Source organism: Lepidochelys olivacea (assembly GCF_965140295.1).
Source record: "Lepidochelys olivacea isolate rLepOli2 genome assembly, chromosome: 16".
NCBI lineage: Eukaryota > Metazoa > Chordata > Testudines > Cheloniidae > Lepidochelys > Lepidochelys olivacea.
Genome location: NC_140426.1, coordinates 7,950,604 through 7,965,377, shown reverse-complemented (window position 1 = coordinate 7,965,377; position 14,774 = coordinate 7,950,604). Strand labels below are relative to the sequence as shown.

Sequence of the window (14,774 nt, the reverse complement as noted above, 5' to 3'; positions counted from 1 at the left end):
CTTCCTGGTTCATACTGTCCACATTTCTCTCTGTTTTTAATTTTTTTCCTGCACTCTAATTATATACAATTTCATTATTGAATCATGTAGTGTATAATGACATCTGATTTTCCTCCTGAGGTTCAGTGGATGTTCATGTTCTCGGACTGAATTTCAGGGCCATTGGGCCACAGAAAATAAATGAGTCCAGTTGTAGAATTCAAGACTGGTATCAGATTCCAGCAGTCTGGGGGCCTGAGCCAAAGCCCACTGATGTCACTGGGGCTTGAATCAGCTTCTGGGTGCATTGTTGTAAGTTGCAACCACTGATAAAAATAATCGGTACTTTAAAAGGGCCAGTTTCACAAAGCTGAAAGCAATTATGAGTGAAATCCGCTGGGAGGAAGAACTGAATCAGACAAAAGTGAATGATAATTGGGCATTGTTCAAGAACACTTTACTAGATACCCAAAGAGCCACAATCCCACAGCTAAGGAAAAAGACTATATTGGTTAAAAAAAACACGACATGATTTAGAGGGCAAGTGAAGGCAGCTATGGAAAATTAAAAAATGATATACTGTATAACAAATGGTAGAAAGGGGAAGTTGGTCCTGCTTTGAGCAGGGGGTTGGACTAGATGACCTCCTGAGGTCCCTTCCAACCCTGATATTCTATGATTCTATGATAATAAATATAAATCAGAAGCTAGGAATTGTAGAAACTTGATAAGAGAAGCAAAGGGACACAAGAAGAAATCTATGGCCCACAGAGTTAAGGACAATAAGAAGGAGATTTTTAAAATATATCAGGAACAAAAAGAATCCTGTCAATTGTATTGATCATTAATAGATGGAAGTGGTAGAATTATCAATAGTAATGCAGAAAAATGCAGAATGGCTTCATGTCTAGTTGGCAGCCAGTATCAAGTGGAGTGCCCCAAGGGTCGGTCCTGGGACCGGTTTTGTTCAATATCTTCATTAATGATCTGGAGGATGGCATGGATTGCACTCTCAGCAAGTTTTCAGATGACACTAAACTGGGAGGAGTGGTAGATACGCTGGAGGGTAGGGATAGGATACAGAGGGCCCTAGACAAATTAGAGGATTGGGCCAAAAGAAATCTGATGAGGTTCAACAAGCACAAGTGTAGAATCCTGCACTTAGGATGGAAGAATCCCATGCACCGCTACGGACTAGGGACTGAGTGGCTAGGCAGCAGTTCTGCAGAAAAGGACCTAGGGGTTACAGTGGATGAGAAGGTGGATATGGGTCAATGGTGTGCCCTTGTTGCCAAGAAGGCTAACGGCATTTTGAGCTGTATAAGTAGGAGCATTGCCAGCAGATCAAGGGATGTGATCGTTCCCCTCTATTCAGCATTGGTGAGGCTTCATCTGGAGTACTGTGTCCAGTTTTGGGCCCCACACTACAAGAAGGATGTGGAAAAATTGGAAAGAGTCCAGTGAAGGGCAACAAAAATGATTAGGGGACTGGAGCACATGACTTATAAGGAGAGGCTGCGGGAACTGGGATTGTTTAGCCTGCGGAAGAAAAGAATGAGGGGGGTTTTGATAGCTGCTTTCAACTACCTGAAAGGGGGTTCCAAAGAAGATGGCTCTAGACTGTTCTCAGTGGTAGAAGAGGACAGGACAAGGAGTAATGGTCTCAAGTTTCAGCGGGGGAGGTTTAGGTTGGATTTTAGGAAAAACTTTTTCACTAGGAGGGTGGTGAAACACTGGAATGCGTTACCTAGGGAGGTGGTGGAATCTCCTTCCTTAGAGGTTTTTAAGGTCAGGCTTGAGAAAGCCCTGGCTGGGATGATTTAGTTGGGGATTGGTCCTGCTTTGAGCAGGGGGTTGGACTAGATGACCTCCTGAGGTCCCTTCCAACCCTGATATTCTATGATTCTATGAAAAAGCAGAAGTGTTCAATAAATATTTCTGTTCTGTATTTGGGGTAAAAAAACAGATGCTTGATGCTAATGCTGACACTCTTTCCGTTCCAGTGGTAACTCAGAAGGATGTTAAATAGCAGCTACTAAAGTCAAACATTTTAAGAGATATCTTGAATCCAAGAGTTTTAAATGTGAAGCAGTGACTCTGAAAAAGGTTTGGAGGTCATGGTGGATAGTCCACTGAACATGATCTCCCAATGCAATGCTGTGGCTAATGGGATCATGGGATGCAAAAACAAGGGAATCTCAAGTCGGAGTAGAGAGGTAATTTTACCTCTGTATTTGGCACGGGTGCATCTGCTGCTGGAATCCTATGTCCAGTTCTGATGTCCACTCTTCAAGAGGGATGTAGATAAATTGGAGAAGGTCCAGAGGAGAGCCATGAGAATGATTGAAGAACTAAAAACTTGCCTTATAGTGACAGACATACAAAGCTCAATCTATTTAGTTGAACAAAGTGAAGGCGAAGGGGTGACTTGAATACAATCTATAAGTACCTAGCTGGGTAATAAATATTTAATAATGGGGCTCTTCAACCGAGAAGAGAAAGCTCTAACACGATCCAGTTGAAGTTGAAGCTGGACAAATTCGGACCTGAAATAAGGCATACATTTTAAACAGAGGGAGTAATTAACCATTGGAACAACTTATCAATTTTCCATCACTGACCATTTTAAAATCAAGATTAGAGGTTTTTCTAACAGATCTGATCTAGGAATTATTTGGGGGCAGTTCTACGGCCTGGCTATGCAGGAGGTCAGACTGATCACAGTGGTCCCTTCTGGCCTTGGAATCTATGAATCCACGCAAAACAGCATTTGCCCTTGCAAGGATACTCCCTGTCAATGCCCCAGCTGGGTGCAGAGTTCCCCAGTGCAGCAATCTCTCTCTGTGCAGTTCAGAAATGAAGGCAAACCTGTTATTGTTCCTGTTCTCTCGCTACACCGGTTCCAATCAGGGACTCCAATGCTGGTTTTCGGATGCAGAGGTACAGCACAAGCCTATGCACCAGTTAAGTGCACTTACGGGGTGACTAGGCCTTGGGAGTCTATATGGTGCCTAGGTCTTATGCTGGCTCCTCTGCAGAGGGGAGAATTTCCCCCATGGGGAGGACTGAGATAGAAAACAGTGGCATTATCCTTCACCCCACGTACAGTGCTGAAGATGGGCTCCTTCTCCCACCACATTCAGTCTCCTTCAACGTTGTCATGAAATGCACTCCCAACTACATGCATGCAACATCAGTCCATTGCTATGAGATTGAGACTCAGGTCCTTATGCTGCGCCCATCTCCCTGGTATCTGAACACCACTTTGTCAGCCCAGTGACTTTGCTGTGAGAGAAAATGGGACCGTGAAAGAGAAATGCCCTTGTTTACAATCAGTTTGCAGGCAGTGATGGAAGCCACGTGGAAGGAATTTATGGTTAAATAGGGTGCTGGGTACTTGGCATGGTGCTGCCATGTGCAAAATCTTTACTGAGTCAAGGAAAGAGCCGCTGTCTTGCAGGGTGAAGCTGGGTTTTGAATTGACCAGGATACACTTCTTTAGCAATCAAACTGCCAAGTAGGAAGTACTAGGGCTAGGATTTAGCAGGGTGCTCAGATGCTGTGATGATGGGCATGGTATAATAGCTAGAGTTGGGCAACAAATGTTTTGGTGGAAAACAGCCTTGGTGACACCGAACCTTTTGGCAAATTTGTGTCAGTTTCACTGAATTGTTTGTGTTGAAAAACAAACAGATTCTGACATTTTCAAAACCATTTCAATTTTTCAGTTTGAAAGGACTTTTTGTTGCAAAATTTTCCTTCAATTTTATTATTTAAAAAGCACTCAGAATATAAATTAAACATTTAATTTGGGATCAAACAAATTTTTCCATTCAGCCCAAAATGAATGTTTTCCTTTACGATTTGTTGAAAAGTTTTAAAATTCAGTTCAATGTGAAACCATTTTTTTTTCAATTTTTTGGAATTGTCAGAAAACCAAACTAAATAAATAATAATAATCATAAAAAAAATCTGTTATTTGAACCTGTATAAAAATAGAACAGGTTTCAGAGTAGCAGCCGTGTTAGTCTGTATTCGCAAAAAGAACAGGAGGACTTGTGGCACCTTAGAGACTAACCAATTTATTTGAGATGAAGTGAGCTGTAGCTCACGAAAGCTTATGCGCAAATAAGTTTGTTAGTCTCAAAAATAGAACAGATGCACTTAAGTATGTCAGTAGATATAAGTATATGCTGCTTTGCTGGACTGGAACCTAAGTGCATAGATGGCACAATGATGGACATGGCAGGAACCTTGGTAGAGTTACAAATGCATAGGGCAGATAGCCTAGCAAAATATGGGAAGTTTTAGCCATGGCCTAAAAAACAATCCATTCTGCAAGTTCTTGGAGTGAAGTGAGAACTGGGTTGGAAGCTCTCTTCTTTCTCATATTTTTCTCCCTGCTGACATTTTATATTTATTATTTTGCTCTAGTTCTTCTTTCTACACATGTAAGCTTTTAAAATGGTCTGATTTGGAGCCAGGTGATGTAACCTTTGCCTTTGCTTGTAATGTGCTTAGTGAAAACACACAAGATTATTCCCTTGTGGACTTAATAAAAATATTCAAAATATATACAGAAAGCCTCTATTGAAATCGACCTCCTACTCCCTTTGGCTATATTAAGGAATAGTAAAAGGACACTATCCAGAAATAAATAATATTTAGAAACACTTGTCTTCAGCTGTGTTACAACCTCCTCCAGGAATATTAAAAATGTAACTTTAAAAAAACATTTACTCCACTTTTCCTCATGTAGGTGGTTTATTGGTCGTTCATGACACACCTGCTTTGCTGTCCCTCCAAACCCATCTCTCTAGAGTCAGCGGTAGCTGAATGGGGCCCCAAGCCAATCCACCCCATGCAAATGCGCTCATGGCACGGATAGTTTCCCGCCATTTTTGTCCAAAAAGTCCCAGATTCCAAGGCCAGAAGGGACCACTGTGATCATCTAGTCTGACCTCCTGTAGAACACAGGCCAGAGACCTGCCCCAAAATAATTCCTAGAGAAGAGCTTTTAGAAAAACATCCAGTCTTGATTTAAAAGTTGCCAGTGACGGAGAATCCATCCCAACCCTTGGTAAACTGTCCCAGCAGTTAATTACCCTCAATGTTGAAAATTTACACCTTATTCCCCATCAGAATTTGTCCAGCTTCAACTTCCAACCATTGGATCGTGATCAAGTAACCCCTTCACCTTCTCTTCGTTAAGCTAATAAAAGCTATTGTTTAAATACTTACCCAAGACTCTGGAATTGGATATCTCGGACCAGGTGGGTAACAGGTCGAACCCGCAAAGGAGCACTTTTGCTTGAGAAGGGAAAGACTCAGTAGTGCTCAACCATATCAAGTCAAATGCTTCACAGGATTCTAAGTACATTACATCAGCACTATTACCTTTAGCAGCCAAACTTGTCATCTCATCAAAAAAAGATATCAAGTTGGTTTGACAGGATCTATTTTCCATAAACCCATGTTGATTAGTATAAATTACATTATGCTCCTTTAATTCTTTATTAATCAAGTTCCTTATCAGCCACTCCATTATCTTGCCTGGGATTGATGTCAGATTGACAGGCCTGTAATGACCCATGTTGTCCAGTTTACCCTTTTTAAATATTGGCACAACGTTAGCTTTCTTTCAATCGTTTGGAACTTCCCCAGTATTCTAAGACATCTTACAGATCAACATTAAGGCTCCAGTGACGCCCTGAGCCAGCTCTTTTAAAACTCTTGGGTGCAAGTTATCCAGACCTGCTGATTTACAAATATCTGACTTTAGCAGCTGCTGTTTAACATCCTCCTAAGTTATGATTGGAATGGAATGTCATCATCATCATGTAATATGACTATATCATCTTTTTTCCCCACGCTTCTGATTTATATCAGTTACTATCCACTTCTCCATTCTATTTGTTGTCTTTTTTTTTTTTTAAATTTTCCATAGCTGCCTTTCACTTCCCCACCTGACCAGGTTGGTTTTTAACCAGTACGTCCTCTGTCCTCGATTGTGGCTTGTATCTCCTGTTTCCTCCTTCCCTGTAGCAGATTCTGGCATTCTTTGACACGGGACCCCTTACCCATGTGTTATCCACACACTCAAGGGCACCCTACCTTTACCCTTCTGTGGGCTCATGGCGTAACCTGGTTAATTTAGGCATCCCTGCCCCTTTCCCAGTTCCTAGTGCTCTAGGCGAAATGCACCTACCCTTCCTAGGGCTCAGCACCACCCATACCCAATTTCTAGTGCTCAGTGCATAATGTTCTACACATCTGCAGGGCCTTTTACCAGTGAAAGAGCCTTACCCAATAATATCCTTAACATCTATTTATTAACAGTTACCAGAACAGAATACTCATGCTAAGCATACAACGCTGAGTACTCCCAATAAGGCAGACAAACTTTTCCTGGTGGTCAGTCAGGATCAGGTCATCTGGGGTTATCAAACAAAATTTTCTTTAAATATCTTAAGATCTATTTCTTTATCTGGTGATGGCGGGTACTATTAGGGCAGGAGTGCCTTCTTAACAGCTCAATATTTCATTATTTTGGTCTAATTTAGAGGGAACCTGAGTATATGACTTTCTGCTCATAGCTGCTACTGTCCTAATGTGGCTGCAGAGTACGGCCTCAGACCTTACACATGGATCAAAAACCTATGGGCCTGTGGACCCCCAATCCCATCCAGCCTGGACCTACAGAGGCATAGAGGTGCAGATGTTGTGAAGGCCAAGACTATAACAGGGTTCAAAAAAGAACTCGATGCATTCATGGAGGATAGGTCCATCAATGGCTATTAGCCAGGATGGGCAGCGATGGTGTCCCTTGCCTCTGTTTGCCAGAAGCTGGGAATCGGCAACAGGGGTGGATCACTTGATGATTCCCTGTTCTGTTCATTCCCTCTGGGGCACCTGGCACTGGTCACTATTGGAAGACAGGATCCTGGGCTAGATGGATTAGTCTGACCCAGGATGGCCGTTCTTATAGTCTTATAGACCCTTCCTTAACTCACCTCTTTCTAGGTGTCTCCCAGGCCGGGTACTTCTGTCTCCTCCCCTGATGCTCGCCAGGGCTCAGTAGCCTGCACCCTCACTCCTCCCTGCTGCCTCAAAATCAATGCCGTGCACCCACCTCTGACGCGGCACGGGGGTGAAGATGGGGCCCTGCGGGTGCAGCCACACTGGTGACCTGTTCCTAGGGATGGCTCTGCCTTTTGAGGCCCCAGCATTGCCACCCCATGAGGTTCACCTTGTGCTGCCTGGCAGTGGACCCCTCCCGGGAGGCTCACAGCAGATGCACAGGTGAATTGACTGACCCGCGCTGCTCTAAAAGCCCAAGTGCTAGGGCTGTTCAGCAGCCAGTGGAACCCAGGAAATGGACAGGGGGTAAGAATGGCCATATTGGGTCAGACCGATGGCCCACCTAGCCCAGTGTCCTGTCTCCGAAAGCCAATACCAGAGCTCAGGGGGAGTGTATAGAACAAGGCAGTTGGAAAGGTTCACCCCGTCTTCCTCTCCCAGCTTCAAGTTTGAAGCAAGGCTCCACCAATCCCTTCGGTCCTACCCCTCTGGAAACTGACCCCATGCTCAGAAAGGGGTGGCCCTGCTACCCCCTGGGCAGGCACCTTCGCCCACTCCAGTCCATTAGTGTAGGATAGTGTAGAATCCCTTCTCAAGCGGGTGCGGAAGGGGTAACTCCAACCCCACATTTGTCAGATGGTAAGTAGTCACTGGAACTAGAAATGTCATTCCCAGCTTGGGTGACATACACTCTAACCCAGGGGTGGGCAAACTTTTTGGACCGAGGGGCCACATCTGGGTGGGGAAATTGCATGCAGGGCCATGAATGTAGGGCTTGGGAAGGGGGTTGGGGTGTGGGAGGGGGTGCGGTGTGCAGGAAGGGGCTCTGGGCAGGAGGTTGGGGTGCAGGAGGGGGTGCAGGGCAGGGGTGCAGGGCGGGGTGTGGAGTGCAGTAGGGGGCCTAGGGCAGGGGGTTGGGGTGCAGGAGGGGTGTGGCAGGAGGTTGGGGGCTCAGGGCAGGGGGTTGAGGTGCACGAGGAGTGCAGCAGGGTGCTCAGGGAAGGGGGTTGGGGTGCAGGAGGGGTTCGGGTTGCGGGCTCCGGCCCGCGTCACTTACCTTGAGCAGCTCTGGGGTGACAGCGGCGCTCTCCCTGCCTGCCTGCCCTGGCCCCACACTGCTCCCGGAAGCAGCACCACGTCCCTATAGCCCCTGGGGGAGAGGGGGCAGAGGGCTTGGCGCGCTGCCCCAGCCTGCGTGTACCTCCCCTGAAGCTCCCATTGGCTGCAGTTCCCCGTTCCCGGCCAATGGGAGCTGCGGGGGGCGGTGCCTGCAGGCAAGGGCAGAGCGCGGAGCCCTCTGTCCCAGCACCCCCAGGGGCCACAGGGACATGGTGCCGGCTGCTTCCGGGAGTGGCGCGGGCCCTGCGGTGCCAAGGGGGTGACAATCCTGCAGGCCGGATCCAAAGTCCTGATGGGCCGGATCCGGCCTGCGGGCCATAGTTTGCCCACCCCTGTCCTAACCCTAACCCTAGTGCACTGAAAACAGCAGTGTAGCAGCCCCAGCACCATCCGAGAACACACCCATCCAAGGCGCTAGGCACATACTCAGGGTGGCTACTAACCTCTCCAGTTGGCTGCGGTGGCTATGTGTCTATTTCTAGAGAACTAGCTGGGTCAGAACCAGCATGGGAACACATACCTGAGCTGGAAATGACACGTCCAGCTCCACGGTAGAGGTACCCTAGCAGAACGCAGTGCATGGCTTGCCAAGTCGGGCAGGAAGCACACAGGGTATGTCTCGGTAGGGAAGCCACTCATCCGCTATTAAACTGGACAGTCTTTTTGAGAGGGTCGTACCCTGTCCAGTACTGGGACAAAACTGGGGGTGGTTTTGTCCGGTATCAGAGGGGGGTACACCATTGTGAAGAGCACGCTGCTCTCCCGCTGCTGCCCCGGTTACTTGGCATACATGTCACACTGGCAGGGGTGGGCCTGCGGTGTCCTTGCCAGCACTGGAATGGCTGGTACTCAGGCAACGTGTGATCGCCCTGTGTCTACACTGCGAACAAGGGGCTATCTACACAGCATTTTGGAGCAAGCGTGGGAGTAGCCTCCCAGTCCAGGCTGGGCGAGTGGGGCTTGCGCTAAGGAAAAGAGCTGCGTAGACAATGCTTGAAATGAGGCTAGGACGGGGGAGGGGGGGACGATTGGGTTTCACAACCCACAGTCAAAGCGCTGTCCACACAAGCCCCCTGCCCCACATCTCGCCACCTAGGCTGGGGGCTCGCTCCTGCGCTGTGTGGACCTCCCCCCAAAGGGGTGCTCTTAAGGCAGGTTAAAGTTTGCAGCGAAGGCAGAGCCGGGGGGGGGCCTGGAACTGGGGCTGGCGGCTGCAGAGGCCAACCCCCGGCTGCCCCACGCAGGCTCAGCCTGGGACGAGAGAGCCAAGAAGGGCGGCTGGCTGCCCCAGCGCAGCGCCCCCACTGCCTGCAGAGCCCAGCGGGGCGCGGGGCCCTGCTCTGGGCAGCTGGGAGACCAAAGGGGAGCGAGCGAGCGCCCGGCGCCCACCTGGCCCGGCCCCAGCTCCGGGGCGCGGGGCGCAGGGCCCGGCGCAGCAGCCGCCCCGGCAGCCGCCGTGTCTCGGCCCCAGCGGGAGGAGGAGCCACGGGCCCATCACCTGCGCCCCCTCGCACGGCTCCTGGCCCGTCTCAGCGCCCGGGCAGCGCGCCAAGAAGCAGGAGGAAGCCCCGCCTGCTCATGCAGCCGCCCCGGCCCCGGCCCGGCCCCGGCCCCAGCCCAGCCGGCTCCAGTCCTGCGGGGACCGCACACCATGGCCAGGAAGGCGATCGCGGTGCTGCTGCTGCTGCTGCTGTGCGGGATCGGCATCGTGGGCATCCTGCTACTGTGCTTGCCCACCAAGGACCTGCGGGAGCCGCCGGGCTTCAAGGTGAGCGGGGGCCACCCAGAGCGTGGGGAGCACAGGGGCGCCCGGAGCCAGGCACAGCCGGAGCCCCGGGCCAGGCAGAGCCCGGGCGCCCGCAGCTCCCGAGATGCTGGCTCAGGGATCCCAGCGCCGAGGAGCCGTCCTGTCCCCCCCGCTGCAGCCGGGTGAACTCGGAGGCTCAGCTCCCTGGCAGGACAGCGAGCCCCCGCGTAACGCTGAGCTCAGGGCTGCTGGGCCGGTCCCTGCAAGCGCCCTTCCTTGCGAATAGTTTTATTTTCTCATTCAAAAAAATACACGGCTGGAAAACCGTAGCGGGTTGAGATGCAGTTCTCCGCTCTAGGAGCAGCTCTCAGGGCTCGCTTGTCCCCGAGCTGAGCGCCCACTGTTGTGGTGAAGCCAGTGGGACCTGTGGACTTCGCCAGCCCCTGGGCAGAGCCAGCCCCTGTCTGAAAGAAAAATGTCTGCAGAAAATTTTGATTTTTTTTCCCCCAGCAAAATTTTCAAAAGAAGCTGAAACCTCTCCCAAAATTTGACCCACACCCAGAGTCATGTTTTTTGGCCAAAATCTTTTGAGTTGGGGATTTTTGAGTTTTTCAATTAAAAATCTAAATTTTCCGCAGAAAGCAGATCCTGCCCGTGAAAAATGTGTATTAGTCGAAAACCCCAATGTTCCCTGAAAAAACAGGTTTCTTGGAAAACTTTTGACCCGCCCAAGACTGATTTTACTATGTTGCCTTTTGTGAAGATTTGATAACTAAGATCCATACAGCTCTTAAGAGAGGCAAGGGTAGCACACTGCCAGCCGTGGATTTTAGAACTAGTCATTTCCTAGTCATCATTATTACCCCTTTGACAACGTGGTGCTTGTGTTTACCAATCCAGCCTCCCATCAGACATGTGCAAACACATAATGGGCCAGAGTCTCAGCTGGTGTAAATCATGCTAATGCCACCGAAAGGAAGAGATGCTGATTTACACCTGGCCTATATTCACTGTACTTTATGTAGTTTTGAATGACTAATGTCTCCTGCAGTTGATTCCTCACTGGGGGCCTTTTCTCTTTAACAAACTGCATTAATAATGATCAATATTTTATTCTATAGCTAGGGTTTTGGGGAACTTTTCCTGAGGTTTCCCCAGCGTTAGTGGCTTTTGAGTTTCTGAGCACTGCTGTTGTTTTGGTGTTGCTGGGGGATCATGAATTTGCTTTTCAGACCTGCTCCTACTTTCCTTGTGCACCTCCCAAAGCCAAGGGAATTAGAGTGCCCAGGGAATGCAGGATCCGGTCTATGCCAGGTCATGCTTGTTCTAGGAAGGGCTCCACTTTCCTTGAGGCATGATGACTAAAGCAGGGCTTTAGAAAAACAAAACTGAGAGTCAAGGCTTTGTGCTGTCCCTGGATAGAACAAGCACATCAGGATCCACTGGACAGTAAGAGGCACAGATGATAAACTCTCTTTGTTCCTCTCTTGCTTTATGATTCCTACAGGCCCCCTTTTCTTTTTTTCCCTCAAGTTGTGCACAGCAGGCAGGGCTGCTCTGCTCAAAGGATGAAGCATGTATGGGTGTTTGGTTACTGGGATACAGAGCATTTATAAATACACAGGGCTAGAGAGAAGGAAAAGAAATGAAGAAACTCCCTGAATCAGACTTACTGCTAGATAAAACCTCCCCCAAGTCTTCTGTGAGGGCTGATCAGCTGGGCAATAAAACCTGTGTATGGAATATTCTAGGAGCTTTAACAAAGTTAACGGGCCTGATTCTGATCTCACTTATCCCCATGTAAATTGGAAAGGACTGAAGTTAGATAGGTATGGGGGGGGAGGATTGGGCCCAGCTGACCTGGCTTGCACCACCTCAGGGGAGCCTTAAAGGGTGACAGTTCCAGTCTCTAATCTCCCCTTCCTAGGAAAGAAGTGGGGGAAAGGGAGTGAACAAGCATGGTCCTGTTCTCCCTGCCCTAGAACAGAGAAGAAATGTTGGCAGCAGGGAGCATGAGCTTTGTCTTGCCCTCCCCCTGTGGAAGAAGTGGGATGATCCCCCAAAGTCAGGGTGGGGCTCTGTAGGACTCTGCTGCCGCTGGATATGGCGCTTGCCCCAGACGTTGGGAATGGAGGGAGAGTCTGAAGGAGCCCAACCCATTCATCTGCCTCCCTCTACCCCCAGCCCGCTCTCTCTGTCCTGCCCCCCAACCCTGCGGAACTGGAACCCGGCAGGGTCCTTACAGCAGGGCCTCCATACAATGTGTGGGGCGGTGGGGGCATGCAGAACACGCCTGCCCACTCCACCTGGCCCCAGCCGCAGGCTGTCTTCAGCAGGTGGACACAGGCTCATGGAACAAAATTATGTTTGTTTCTTAATGCTCCTTGCCAGCTTGCTGCAAAGAGGAAAGACAGTAAATATGGGAACTAGAGCCCTGCAATTATCCAGCTTGTTAAAGTGGGTGGTAGTTCCTGGGATATTCCTGCTGATGTTGCTCGCCCTGTTTTACAAGGCATGAGCCCTGCCTCCAGGAGGCCACAGTAGTAGGCTGCATTAACTAAGTAAGGCCCAGCTGCTTTACTCCGGTGCAGCTCCCATTGACTGTGAGGGGAGTTTCATGTGCATGAATGACACCAGATTGGAGTCCTTAAGGGTACGTTTACACTGCAATAGAAGACCCACTGCAGCCACAGCTGGCCCAGGTCAGCTGACTGGGGCTCGCAGCTGTAAAGTTGCAGGGTAGACATTCAGGCTTGGGCTGGCACCTGGGATCCTCCCCCTCAAGAGGTCCTGGAGCCCAGACTCCAGCCCAAGCCCAAACATCTACTCTGCCTGAGCCGGCTGACTGGGTGCTGAGACTGGGTTTTTTATCGCAGGGGAGACTACTGTGAGTTGAGGCTTTTCTCCACGAACCACATGTATGGGTCTGAACCTACCTTCTAAACTGGAGCTCTGCCCCCGTTGAAATCAGTCAGGAGTGCTGCATCAGGCCCGGGGTCTGTTGCCAGCTAGCATCAAGCAATTTCCCTGACTGGTGCAGAGAGCGATAATTTGCTATGAGAACCGTATTGCAAAACCTGGCAGTTGCCTCCCTGGGCAGGACGGGCGCAGTTAGTCCATTGCACCATCCTCTGGATAAAGAGCATCCTGAGCCTGCTTTCCAGGGCATCCTCCCTGGAATTGCACCAGCACCAACCCTGCTCCGTGGCTGCAGCCCCAGGGCTTTCCGCTGGAGGCTGCTGGACTCTCACTAGCCTGCTGTGATTTCCCAGCGATTCTCCTCTCTAGCCTGCCCCCTCAAGGCAGCTTTTGAAACCTTTAAAGGTGCTGGTCAGGAGCGGTTGGCACATGGTGAACCTGAGCCATCAGCCTGGCTCCAGTCTCCAGGCTGGACCTTCTGTGTCACTTGCTTTGCCTGTTACTGCTGGGCCCTTGTTAGTGTCGGCCCAGTTGAATTTACTGGCAGATTTGGAGAGTTCTCAGCAGCTATGGGATTAAAGTGCAGGTCACGTGGGAATTACATAAATGTCCAGCTCTGTTGCCTTCTCTTCCAGCCTGAAACTGTGCTTGGAATTCAGCTGCCACAAATAGTAACCCTAAAAATATCCCAAACTGTGTTTATTTCCCTACCCAAGGGCCTGATCCAATGAGGAGCACCCTAGATTCTCTTGGGTGGGTGGTGGCTGCTCGTTACCTAGAAGAACTGAGTTCTAATGCCCCATGCCGTCTCCTTTTTTATTTTTTTTTCTCTACTAGAATTCTGTAGGTCTTCTCCAAGTGGCCTTATAAAAAACCAGGCCAGCTAGTTCTCTCTTAGCAACTCCAGGGAGAGCTCTTGGAATGACCCCGTGATAAATGAGCAGGGAGGAGAGCATGCATGGATTTCCAGAAGGGACTGTAGCAGAGCCCTTCCAGCATCCTGCTACAGTCCCTTCTGGAAATCCATGCATGCTCTCCTCCCTGCTCATTTATCACGGGGTCATTCCAAGAGCTCTCCCTGGAGTTGCTAAGAGAGAACTAGCTGGCCTGGTTTTTTATAAGGCCACTTGGAGAAGACCTACAGAATTCTAGTAGAGAAAAAAAAATAAAAAAGGAGACGGCATGGGGCATTAGAACTCAGTTCTTCTAGGTAACGAGCAGCCACCACCCACCCAAGAGAATCTAGGGTACTCCTCATTGGATCAGGCCCTTGGGTAGGGAAATAAACACAGTTTGGGATATTTTTAGGGTTACTATTTGTGGCAGCTGAATTCCAAGCAGAGTTTCAGGCTGGAAGAGAAGGCAACAGAGGTGAGGAGGCATGGGAGCCAAGCTCTGGGATAGCGGCAAAGAGTCCTGTGGCACCTTATAGACTAACAGACGTATTGGAGCATGAGCTTTCATGGGTGAATACGCACTTCGTCGGATGCATGTGGAAATTTCCAGAGGCAGGTATAAATATGCAAGCTCTGGGATGCGTGTGTCTCCCTGAGCTAGGGCTGGCCCCTAGCGGTATGCTGAGTTATGCTATGAAGTGGTGAGAACTGGAACAGCCCAAGAGAGAATTAGCCTGGGGAAATGGCTCTGACCTTGGTCTCTCTGGATCCTGTGCCCCTGGGAGGCGAAGGTGCAGGTTGGACCCAGCATTTGGCATGAGGGACCATGTGTCTCATCATCCCAACTCCACTTCGGACAAACTTAAGGCGGGAGGTCGGGGGAAGGAAGGAGAGAGCTGCATGTGGCAGGGAGCCCAGAGATGAACTTTGCAGCAATCTAGCCGGCAGTGCCAATGCTCAGCTTACCTTGCTCAGCCAATGCTCTGGGTGCTGGCCAGGGAAGCACTAAGAGATCGAGAGAATGCCAGGAAACT

The 14,774-nt window shown here is 49.6% G+C and overlaps 1 protein-coding gene across 1 annotated transcript in view; it reads left to right on the top strand.

The window, feature by feature from the left end:
* Positions 1-9,403: 9,403 nt before the first annotated feature.
* ENTPD2 (ectonucleoside triphosphate diphosphohydrolase 2) overlaps positions 9,404-14,774 on the top strand; it is a 45,760-nt gene continuing 40,389 nt past the window's right edge. The window contains exon 1 of the mRNA XM_084650485.1: positions 9,404-9,946. Coding sequence (XP_084506611.1) covers positions 9,830-9,946 — 117 coding nt within the window. The 5' untranslated portion in view covers positions 9,404-9,829. The remainder of the gene's footprint in view (positions 9,947-14,774) is intronic.